The sequence below is a fragment of the Chanodichthys erythropterus genome, chromosome 20, assembly GCF_024489055.1.
Source record: "Chanodichthys erythropterus isolate Z2021 chromosome 20, ASM2448905v1, whole genome shotgun sequence".
In the NCBI taxonomy this organism is placed as follows: Eukaryota; Metazoa; Chordata; class Actinopteri; order Cypriniformes; family Xenocyprididae; genus Chanodichthys; species Chanodichthys erythropterus.
This window is the reverse complement of record NC_090240.1, coordinates 20,344,847-20,357,446: the sequence shown is the minus strand read 5'-3', so window position 1 is coordinate 20,357,446 and position 12,600 is coordinate 20,344,847. Positions and strand designations below refer to the sequence as shown.

General features: G+C 40.1%; 1 protein-coding gene across 4 annotated transcripts in view; it reads right to left on the bottom strand.

Annotated features, from left to right (window-relative positions):
* Positions 1-12,600, bottom strand: part of clstn1 (calsyntenin 1) — a 50,769-nt gene that overhangs the window by 12,138 nt on the left and 26,031 nt on the right. The window contains exons 3-11 of one of the 4 annotated variants that reach the window (XM_067370580.1): positions 11,938-11,967; positions 10,372-10,567; positions 8,055-8,263; positions 7,668-7,817; positions 6,544-6,729; positions 6,076-6,324; positions 4,242-4,363; positions 3,467-3,629; positions 1,033-1,083 (exon numbers count right to left, since the gene is read on the bottom strand). In XM_067370580.1, coding sequence (XP_067226681.1) covers positions 1,033-1,083; positions 3,467-3,629; positions 4,242-4,363; positions 6,076-6,324; positions 6,544-6,729; positions 7,668-7,817; positions 8,055-8,263; positions 10,372-10,567; positions 11,938-11,967 — 1,356 coding nt within the window. The remainder of the gene's footprint in view (positions 1-1,032; positions 1,084-3,466; positions 3,630-4,241; positions 4,364-6,075; positions 6,325-6,543; positions 6,730-7,667; positions 7,818-8,054; positions 8,264-10,371; positions 10,568-11,937; positions 11,968-12,600) is intronic. The other 3 variants (XM_067370582.1, XM_067370581.1, XM_067370583.1) reach the window with 3 other exon arrangements.

The following is a 12,600-nucleotide window of genomic DNA, read 5'->3' as shown; positions in this document are numbered from 1 at the left end:
GATGAGGAGAAAGTTTAAGAAACAAATTTTTTTTGGAATAGATTTTTTTGGGGTAAAATTATAAATGTCTTTACAGTCTCTTTTGATCAATTGTTGAATAAAAGTATTAATTACATAAAAAAAATCTTACTGACCTCAAACTTTGTAACTGTAGTGTATATTAATTTATAATCAATTATATAATACATTTATTTAAAAATTATATTATATTCATATTATAAAATGCTGTGAAAAGCTTAGTTACGCAATATCTAATAATGAAAATGATCAATTTGGATGAGTCACATGGACTACTTTTCCTAATTAGAGCTTGTAAGATGTTGTTCTATGTGTAAAAATTCTTTAAAATGCTATTTTCGTGTTCCACAAAATAAATATATCTTTGTTTGATATACATTTGAAACAACAGAATTTTCATTTTTTGGGTGAACTGTCCCTTTAAGATGAAAATGACAGTGTGTTATGTTTCTAGCTGGATGTAATGTCCTCTATACTATGACTGCAACTGAAGGACACAGAGATGATGCGGGAGCGGTCAGAATGACCTCAGCAGTAATATGACACTGAGTGATGCTGTAAAGCAGAGGCAGCAAGGTCAAACAGTGAGAAATGAGACACTGTCTGCTGCACTGATACCACTGGCATAAATAATCCTGCAAATCGCAGCAAGGAATGCAGCCAAACCTTCTGATTTATCATAAAAACATGCAAATCCCTAAGGTCAGTTGGACTTGTTTTGCTTGTAATATACTGTGTGTCTGCTGTGTACTTCTCCAGGTCTGCAGGCAAACTGAAATTACATGGAGCTGGATTGATGAATTAAGAAAACAAAATGAAGAACAAGACAGGCAGGGTTTATGACATGGCGTCTCTCGACTCAATCGCATCATGCTACAAATGTTATGCCGTTGCAGACTGAAGCTGTGCACATACGGTCCTCCCGCAGCCGTATGTCACGCTGCAGAAGAACCGTAGGCCGTTAATAGACGTGCGTATTGACATATTGGGGTGATCAGGAAAGACATGGGCAACCTGTCAAAGGCTCTGAGAGTGTCTCAGTATCATTGTCATGTCCTGAGAGGTCTGTGGAGGCAAGACAGAAGAGCAGGGAAAGACCAGGGCTCAATATAGTCAAGGGAAAGAAAGTCACTTGATACATATTGTCATGCATTAAAGACCCCATGAAATGGTTCTCATTCTAGAGCACATTTTATTGAACAAACATTTGTTTAAAAAGACAGAGCGACAGACAGACAGAGCGACAGGCAGAGAGAGCGACAGAGCGACACAGACAGACAGAGCGACAGACAGACAGAGCGACAGACAGACAGAGCGACAGACAGACAGAGCGACAGACAGACAGAGCGACAGACAGACAGAGCGACACAGACAGACAGAGCGACAGACAGAACGGCAGACAGACAGAACGGCAGACAGACAAAACGGCAGACAGACAAAACGGCAGACAGACAAAACGGCAGACAGACAAAACGGCAGACAGACAAAACGGCAGACAGACAAAACGGCAGACAGACAGAGCGACAGACAGGCAGAATGGCAGACAGGCAGAGCGACAGACAGACAGAGCGACAGGCAGACAAAGCGACAGACAGAACGGCAGACAGACAGAGCGACAGACAGACAGAACGGCAGACAGACAGAGCGGCAGACAGAGTGACAGACAGACAGAGCGACAGACAGAACGGCAGACAGACAGAGCGGCAGACAGAACGACAGACAGAGTGACAGACAGACAGAGCGACAGACAGAGCGACAGACAGAGCGACAGACAGAACGACAGACAGACAGAACGGCAGACAGACAGAGCGGCAGACAGACAGAGCGGCAGACAGAGTGACAGACAGACAGAGCGACAGACAGAACGGCAGACAGACAGAGCGGCAGACAGAACGGCCGGCAGACAGAGCGGCAGACAGAACGACAGACAGAGTGACAGACAGACAGAACGGCAGACAGAATGACAGACAGACAGAGCGGCAGACAGAACGACAGACAGACAGAGCGACAGACAGAGCGACAGACAGACAGAGCGGCAGACAGAACGACAGACAGACAGAGCGACAGACAGAGCGACAGACAGACAGAGCGGCAGACAGAACGACAGACAGAACGGCAGACAGAACGACAGACAGAGTGACAGACAGACAGAGCGACAGACAGAGCGACAGACAGAACGACAGACAGACAGAGCGGCAGACAGAATGACAGACAGACAGAGCGGCAGACAGAACGACAGACAGACAGAGCGACAGACAGAGCGACAGACAGACAGAGCGGCAGACAGAACGACAGACAGACAGAGCGGCAGACAGAACGACAGACAGACAGAGCGGCAGACAGAACGACAGACAGAGTGACAGACAGACAGAGCGACAGACAGAGCGACAGACAGAACGGCAGACAGGCAGAGCGGCAGACAGAACGACAGACAGAACGACAGACAGACAGAGCGGCAGACAGAACGACAGACAGACAGAGCGGCAGACAGAATGACAGACAGGCAGAGCGGCAGACAGAACGACAGACAGTGACAGACAGACAGACAGAATGACAGACAGAACGGCAGACGGGCAGAGCGGCAGACAGAATGACAGACAGGCAGAGCGGCAGACAGAACGACAGACAGTGACAGACAGACAGAGCGGCAGACAGACAGAGCGACAGACAGACAGAGCGACAGACAGACAGAGCGACAGACAGACAGAATGACAGACAGAGTGACAGACAGACAGAGCGACAGACAGAATGGCAGACGGGCAGAGCGGCAGACAGAATGACAGACAGGCAGAGCGGCAGACAGAACGACAGACAGTGACAGACAGACAGACAGAGCGGCAGACAGACAGAGCGGCAGACAGACAGAGCGACAGACAGACAGAGCGACAGACAGACAGAATGACAGACAGAGTGACAGACAGACAGAGCGACAGACAGAACGGCAGACGGGCAGAGCGGCAGACAGAACGACAGACAGTGACAGACAGACAGTGACAGACAGACAGAGCGGCAGACAGACAGAGCGACAGACCGACAGATAGATAGATAATATATAATTCTATTATTTATATAATTAGTAATATAATATTAATATTATTATATTATAATATTGTTGTTGCTATTATTAATAATAATAATTATAATTATTTTATTATTATTATTATTATTCAAGAGTATTTGTTTTTACTAAACAGCAACAAAATCTCTGATTTCGATTTAATGAGTTCTTTAAGATCATCTAATTCATGGCATGTGTCAAAAGATCTTAAACTACATCTATGACTGGGCTTATGAAATAAGCAACTCTACAAATTGCAAATGCAATCTACTTACTAATATAAAGCATGCTTACATTTCAACTGCGGCTGGGGACAAAGAGGTTTCAAGTCTAAACCTGAGATTGCATCATTGTGTATGAGCAGAATCAATAGATCATTAGCGAGTGTACCTTGCCAGCAGGCGCCGATGGTGAGCTGGGTTTCGATCTTGGAGGCATGCAGAGGGTAATCCTCCGTGACCAGGAAGGGCTCAAAGGTGGCACCATCCACAAACAAAGTCACTGCTGGGAACTCGATGTTCAACACGTAGTGATGCCATTCCTTATCACACACCTGGGAGGAGAGAGACTAGATCAGGGCCTCTGTTTAACTACAGACTGCATCAGTGCAAAAGAATTCAGAAGAACTTAAATGGTAATTTACATTGAGAGGACAAACCCTAAGTTTGCCTTCCTAAAGCCACATAGAACTGTTAGATTTGCTTTAAAAAGGATTTTTAAGGTTTTTAAAGCTAAGGACCCCAGTTATGACGATGCCCTAGCAAGGGATATACTTTATATATCCTGCCTTATGTAAAGATATACAGTATGTAACAATCCTTTAAGCTATGAAATGTGGTTGATAAAAGCTAAATCTGTTTGTTTGAAAATGCATGCTTCTAAATCTAAACTATGTCCTCAGGGGTCATATTTGGTATTCTAATAAATCTATAAATGCATATATATTTAATTCTGTGTAATCCAGAAGTGTTTATATGTCAATGCCACATGTGGACCATTTGGATAGAGAATGTTATTGAGCAACAGCTTAATTTAAGTATGTTTATGTCCTAATTTAACACATGAGCTGATCTATTCATTGCTAGCAGGCTAAACATAGTATTTAATAAAACACAAGGGAGTCTTTCAAAACTGAGTGCTTCTGAAGGGCCTTAAGTTGACTCACTTGATCGAGTTTCCAGTGGAATTCAGCCGGTTTGTAATTCTCAGACTCGGTGGGTTCCTGACGCAGCAGCAGCACAAGACGACAGTTGTGTACGTACAGCGAATAGTGGTGCCTATTCATTTCTGCAGAAGACACATAAACAGGAATAAAAAAAAAAACAATCACACTTCAGTCACTGATAATTCATGATAATACGCTTGTTTATCACATGACAGATTGCACGCTATAATATTTTGTTTTTACACACACAGTCACAGATCAAAGGATTTAATATAAACTGTGCTGCACTGTACACGGATTGCTGCAGCCACACTCTCCCAGAAAACAATAAAGCAACTTCCCATAAACGAGGGCATAACTGTGATGTAATCAGCCTTACATAAGCCCCAGCAGATGAGCTTTTTCTAGCGCAGGGAATTTTGCTTCAGTGACCAGAGATTGAGATCATAGTGTGAGATTCCCAATTCACAGAGCGATTACAAGCAACCATTTCATAACCTTCAAAAATGTTATGAGATGCTTCTCCAGTGATATTTCTCCAAGGACACTACTCCATAAAACCAATTAATATGATTATATATCATTACATAATAACACATGATTATTTTGTTCAACAATTTGTGTGGATGACACTCATATCAGATATGTGTGTGAACATAAATGACACCATATGGGGGGGAAATAAAATAAAAACATTTTTATAAATAAATTATAAAAACAATGAAAATAAAAACTAAAAGTCACAAAATTATGCAGTCTGCACTATTTTATTATCAGTTATAATGTCAAATTAAATAAATGTGTTAACAGTGAATTAATTGCATGCGTTAACATATTAATTTTGACAGCCCTACTGAAGATGAAGAGGACAAATATAAATTAAGCCATCATCAACTTCTCAGTCCTGTGAGTGTGTTTGTTTTGTGTGTGTGTGTGTGTTTGTTTTGTGTGTGTGTGTGTGTGTGTGTGTGTGTGTGTTTGTTTTGTGTGTGTGTGTGTGTGTGTGTGTTTGTTTTGTGTGTGTGTGTGTGTGTGTGTGTTTGTGTGTGTGTGTGTGTGTGTGTGTGTTTGTTTTGTGTGTGTGTGTGTGTGTGTGTTTGTTTTGTGTGTGTGTGTGTGTTTGTTTTGTGTGTGTGTGTGTGTGTTTGTTTTGTGTGTGTGTGTGTGTGTTTGTTTTGTGTGTGTGTGTGTGTGTTTGTTTTGTGTGTGTGTGTGTTTGTTTTGTGTGTGTGTGTGTTTGTTTTGTGTGTGTGTGTGTTTGTTTTGTGTGTGTGTGTGTGTGTGTTTGTTTTGTGTGTGTGTGTGTGTGTGTTTGTTTTGTGTGTTTGTGTTTGTTTTGTGTGTTTGTGTTTGTGTGTGTGTGTGTGTGTGTGTGTGTGTGTGTGTGTGTGTGTGTTTGTGTTTGTGTGTGTGTGTGTGTGTGTGTGTGTGTGTGTGTGTGTGTGTGTGTGTGTGTGTGTGTGTGTGTGTGCTTTTGTTTATATTACATTGTGGGGACCAAATGTCCCCATGATGTAATATAAACCTGAGTTCACCTACATCGTGGGGACCAGCCAGCGGTCCCCACAATGTAAATGGGTTTATAAATCATATAGAATGAGTTTTTGTGAAAAAGTAAAAGTTTGCACAGTTTCCTGTGAGGGTTAGGTTTAGGGGTAGGGGCAGGGTAGGGGGATAGAATGTACAGTTTGTTCAGTGTAAAATGCATTGAAGTCTATGGAAAGTCCCCACAATTCACAAAAACAAACATGTGTGTGTGTGTGTGTGTGTGTGTGTGTGTGTGTGTGTGTGTGTGTGTGTGTGTGTGTGTGTGTGTGTGTGAGAATGTCATTACCGGTCTTGTCAGAGTTGCAGAGGATGGTCTCCTTCTCCCTGCTTCCAGGTCCATGTCTCATCCACACTGAGATGGTGAAGGGCTCCTTCAGGGTGGTGCTCACCACACCCTCAGGGACCTTGATGGCCTGGGTGCCGTTAAACTCAAACACCTGGTCGCTGTCGTGCCCGTTGTCAGTGGGCAAGCCAACGGTCCAGTTGGCAGAGTTGCTGGGAGCAGGCAGCAGCTCCACAGTGCCAGTGCTGGCACCTGGATGAGCACACAAACAGTTACTCAGAGTATTCCAAATTATTGCTTGCTTATGATTCAGCATGTGCCTATGGGATTATGCAGGTAATATGATTATGTAAATTAGTCTAAAACAGTTTACACCTGAGTTGCTTAACTCGAAATTCTATAAAGTAATAAGCACATTTAATGATCTTGATGTTAATGTAACTCTATTATAATAAGAATGTCTGGACTCACCGCAGAGCTTGTGTAAAGATTTTTCGGAGTAAGTGTCTCGGTCGCAGCCCTTGCCGATGTGATTAGTCTCCAGCATGATGCTGGCTTGAATGGAGGTGATTGGCTCCTCGCAGGTTTCCAGGTGCATGCTGGGGAACAGGGCTAGACTTCCTGTACCAGGCTCATATTCAATCCTTTTATTAAATCCTATCAGGATCAGACAGACAGAAAATGTGTCATTCACAAAAAACAAAAGAACATTCGGTAACTCTTTTAAATATGGTTGTACACTCTAAAATGAGTTAACATGAACTAAAAATGAAAAATACTTCATGCATAATAATTTGTTACATACATTAAAACATTTTTAATATTAAATGGTGTACAAGTTAACATTACTTAATGCATTAGTTAACATAAAACTTTACTTTAACAATTACAGCATTTATTATAATTTATACATATACTAGGGCTGACAATTTACACAATAATTTAATGTGATTAATTGTGCTATAAAAATAACAATAAATCTCATGGCCTGTCCATAAATACCATATTAAAAGAAATAGATTCTTATAAGTTGATGTTTTACCTTGACACACCATCTTTGAATCATTGTGGGAAATGATTCTTCTCAGCAAATAAAATGCAATTATTTCTAAATAAATATTTTTCATATCATATATAATTTATTAAGTTCGTTTTTTATCAATTGACAGCCCTAACATACACTCCTGTTCAAAAGTTTAAAGTGGTGAGATTATTTAATGTTTAAAAAGACGTTATGTTACTCAAAAGCACAGTAAAAACTGTAATATTGTCAAATATTATTACAATTTAATTGTAATAATATTAATATTATGATTAATAATAACTGCTTTATATTTTAATATTTTTTCAAATGTAATTTATTCCTATAGAGGCAAAGCTAAATTTTCAGCATCATTACTCCAGTCTTCAGTGTCACATGATCCTTTAGAAATCATTCTAATATGCTGATTTGATGCTCAAGAAACACAAAGTTGTGTACTTGCATTTGCTCCAAAATTGACCTGCATAGCCGAGCTTTCCAGCTTTAAACAACAAAATACAGCTGTGTTTGTTTGAGTGTACGAGGCACAAAAGATACCAGAGGTCTTTGATACCTTGCCAGTTTGGTTTGCAGGTGGGCTTGATGTTGATTTTGACAAGGACGTCCTCAGATGCGCGGTTTTTACCGCAGTCGTACGCAGTCACAGTGAGTTTGTACATGCGTTCCTTGCTATAGTTCAGCTTCTCTGTGTTCTTGATGTTACCTGTTCATAAGGAAAAAAGTGACAAGCAATGACCTCACATGCCAAACCGAAATGATCATGCTTAAATTCTGTATGCATCTCAAGGTGACAGTTGGCTGACATCAACAGTAGAACAAACGCCTGCTTTGCACAAATCAATTTTTACAGGCACATGAATAACAATGACTTAGAAGTCAATATCACTGTAAGGTCTATAAGCTGGAATTTTGGCAGGACATTTTGACTGGCAGCACTTACCATCCTTGTCAATGGTAAAGGGCACATCGGGAGTGACAATTTCATAGCTGCAGATCTGACTGAACTGGAAAGAGCAGTCAGCGTCCACGGCCTCTACCTTCAGGATGCTGTCATACTTTTTGCCCTCGATCACTGTGGCTTTGTAGGACTTCTCTTTGAACACTGGAGAGTACTCGTTCACGTCATTCACTTGGATGTGGACGGTAGCCCTGGGGGACATCAAAGCGTGATTAATTATCTAGAACCGGACAAGAGGGAATAGGCACGACAGTGACGCAGGTCTTGTTCGTTAGCAGATGGATGATTCATTTAGGCATATTAATCTGATAGGATGCAGTCATCCACAGGGCCCTCCGGTGTTATAATATCTCAAACGTGATATCATAAGAATGTAACGTTTTAAATGGAGCCTCTGGCTACTGAATGCCAAACATTTTAAAATAAAAAGCATGGGTCTAGATGCATTCTAGTATGGAAGCTTGTTTCCACCACTGAATAAAAAAATAAAAAAGGCAATTGCGACTTTTTATCTCACAATTCTGACTTTCTCAGAATTCTCAGCATTGTGAGTTATAAAGTGAGTAAAGACTTTTTTCTTGCAATTGTGAGTTTTTAATCATGCAATTCTGACCTTTTTCTCAGAATTGCGAAATATATAACTCGCAACTGCATACTATAAAGTCAGAATTGAGAGATATAAACTCACAATTCTGACTTTTTTCTCAGAGCAATTCTGAGAAAAAAAAAGTCAGAATACTGAGATACAGTATAATCTCACAATTGTGAGAAAAAGTCAGAATTGTTAGACAAATTGTTGCAATTACCATTTTTATTTTTTATTTCATGGCAGAAACAAGCTTCCATATTCTAGGTAAGTGCTAGATCTAATAAAAAAATAATAATTTTGACTATTTTTTGATTAATTTTGATTATTCCAATTTTCAGTGCTGAATTTTATTAATATCAAGTTGTTATGTATGGCAAATCTTGTAGGCAACTAATGTACAACTTAACTTTTGATTAAGTATTTAGATTTTTGGAAATTCATTAATTATTTGTTCGTTTTAATGTATAAATAAATCATACACTACCGTTCAAAATTTGGGGTCATTAATTTTTATTTTTATTTTAAATAAATCAATGCTTTTATTCAGCAGGATACATTAAAGGTACAATTTGTGATATTCTTTTCCGCTAGAGGTCGCTAGAAGCATATTCAAAACAAAGGCGTAGTTTGATGACGCCAAGTTTTAGAGCGGAAACTTGGGACATGGGGTCTCCATCTCAACGGACGATGCAAAAGAATAGTGATTGGAGTCTGGAAGAAGTCATGTTCGTTTATGCGATTATTAACGTTACTGTAGTAAGAAGCTGAGCAGGAGCGAGTGTTGTGGGAGCTGAACGAGGAGCTGGAGCGATTGATCAACACACGCCTCACGAGCAGCGGGACTTTTATTATGACACAGTCGCCGGCGCCACTTCCGCTTTTCCGGTCATGAGTTTACGGGAGCTGTCCTTGTCGACAGAACCAGCGGCAGATGGTAAACAGTAATTATGTTCCATAAATAATTAACACAATCCACCATAAAACATGCAAGAAGTAAATAAGGAACTGCTTGAAGCAACTAGTGGTTTGCTGGACGCTAGACTCTACTTCCGCATTTGTCCACGGCACTGTTGTCATGTGGTTTCTACGTCAGTAAAGGCGGTAACAAAGGTAACTGACGTCATTGACAGGTGACTGCACTGCCCCGTGTCACTGTTTAGAATGGGAATTTTCTCATGATTTACAAGTAGTTGAAAACATTAGAGATATTGTTTGTAATCAGCTGGACAAAATATATAACACTAGCCTAGTGGTTTTTGGATATTTTACTGCAAAAATTTTACATATTGTACCTTTAAATTGATCAAAAGTGACAGAAATCATTTTTACCATTATAAATGTCTTAACTATTTCAAATAAATGCTATTCTTTTTATTAAACTTAGAATGAGACATGTGACACTGAAGACTGGAGTAATGATGCTGAAGCAATTTAGCTTTCCATCACAATAATAAATTACTTGTTGAAAATATATATTCAAATAGAAAACAGTTATTATAATACATCACAATATTACTGTTTTACTGTAAATTTTGATTAAATTACTGCAGCATTGGTGAGCAAAACAGAACTTTTGAACTGCAGTGTAAGCTTAGTGGTTCAAATACGTTTTGGCACGTATTATGCCTATGCGGAAAATTCTGGCTCATTCCCCCATCATTTCCGGTACTCTTCATTTTATCAATACGTGTTGCCAAACAATATACGCACTTGTGGGATTTCTTCATGTTGCCGCCATCAGGTCCCTCTCCACAGTCGTAGGCCTGGATGGTGAAAGTGTGCTCCTTTTGCAGCTCACAGTCCAGTTTATCCTTGGCCCGGATCACACCCTCCCCGGTGGACTTATCCAACACCACTGCCTCGAACGGCACGTTCTGCCCGTGAATCCTGAAGCCGCAGATCTCCCCTGCAAAAGGCACACGTGCATTTAGTCGAGCCCACCCGTAAGCCGAAGCGCCGGCTGCCGTTCATGAGATAAAAGAAACCCACAATGAAACTAATAACACGCCACACTCAAATAAGAACAGCCAAAGTTGGTTTGGCAGCCAAAGGGATTGAAACACTGAGGGGAGGTGGGAGGTGAAGGTGTCTGTGGAGGAAGCCAGAAGCACTGTGTGGGATGAGGTGAGTTTTTAGGAAGTGGAAGGGAGAGTTAAAAGGGGGATACTGAGTGTCTGGTCCAAGCCATTTGATCACATTGCATCCAGTCATGCAGTAAGAAACCCAGAATGTGGACAGGCATTTCACAGGAATACTTAATATACAAGGACAGGAAGGAAATGATATGAACCAATGAACAGATATCTGTTGTATTTAATACATACAAATAGCATAAAAAGTACTTAAAATGTGTTTAATGCTAATTTTTGGTTCAAAGTAACACATCTAAACAAGAAAGAAAGGTTAAAATGTTAAGTTAATCATGGGGCGATGAGGATTTATGACAGAGATCCAGCATTCAATCAGAAGTTCACAAATCAAAGCAAATATTCAAACAAATAAGCAAAAAACCCTCGTTTGGAGTTTAAATTCCTTAAAACTAGATTTTGGTGAGAAGGAAGTCTTCCTGTGCAATGTTGTCTCTCTAAAACCTTTAAAAAAAACTGAAAGAATGAAACAATAAAACAAAACAGAGGAGCAGAGGCAGTGAAACTTAAAGGCTGGATGAGAGCTGGGGTTAGAAATATCCATTTCCTTGACATCCACATCAACCAGCAGTAGTTGCCATGCTTTGTATTTCAGATTAGTGGAGGAGAGGCTCAAACTAGAGGTCAAACCACACCACAGACCGGACAGCAGAGAGTTTGCATCTTTTAACAATCTCAGCAGGAACTAACCTCTATAGCATCAGAGTCTCATTTATTTTATGATAAAAGTGAACCCTTTACAAACAGGATATCTCAAAAAAGACACTTTTAAAGACGTTCGGATTAGCGTTCCCCCCGAGAATCTGGTGTACGAGCATTATTTCCCTTTATTTATTATGTTTTGGAGCTGAAGCACTGTTAGGATCTGCAAACTTCAATGGATGTCTCATGCATAGATATTTCTAGATTTTGTTATCCCCGCATTACACTTGTCATCCAGTTGCTAAATTTTCATTTCCAACGAATTCAAAGGTGAGAGAAAACTGAAAACCAAAATAAAAAGAAGAAGAACTGGGAAGAGATTAAAAGAGCATGACAGGAGTTTCCGTGTGAAGTGCCGATTTCTTTTGTATTTGCGTTAGTGGGTTAATAAAACGGTTACAAGGCAGTAGAAAGAGCCCGTCATCACCTTCTTTGGTGAAGGTCACCTCAAAACTCTCTACAAGAAGGGAGAAAAGATAAACCCAGGTCAGTCAGAGAAAGAATGAGATGCATAGAAACACAGAGACAAGAAAAAAGAAGACAGATGTTACAGAAGCAGTCAAGGACTCAAAATACCGCATTTGACTTTTTGCGCTGGAACAGATTAGGGCTGAGCGATATTGAATATTTATGATCATTTTGCTAGAATATAAAATTAAACAGCACTAGAATATATAAATGATTTTAATGTGCTTTTTACTTGGCTATTAAGTTTCCTGAAGAGTGTGCCGCAAACTCCTTATGAGAGCATTGGTTTAATAACGTCTCTGATTTTAAACTGAAAAAAAGAGTTGGTATTCATGTCCATGAATCAGTTCAAACTGTCCATTTCACTGAATTGATTCAAATCTCAGATTCACCAATACACGTGCATCATCATTAAAATATTTTAAAGATATATACAAGTAAATACTGCTGATTATTTTCCCCCAGATGAACCATAATGCCAACCAATATCACCCAGTCCAGCTTTTACGCTCTTTGCGCTGCAAATATGAGACTCTGTCTGCATGAGGGAGGCGACATTTGTACCAAATCTGATGGTATTCCGAGTCCTAGTATGACTGTATACAGCACAAAACAGTATACT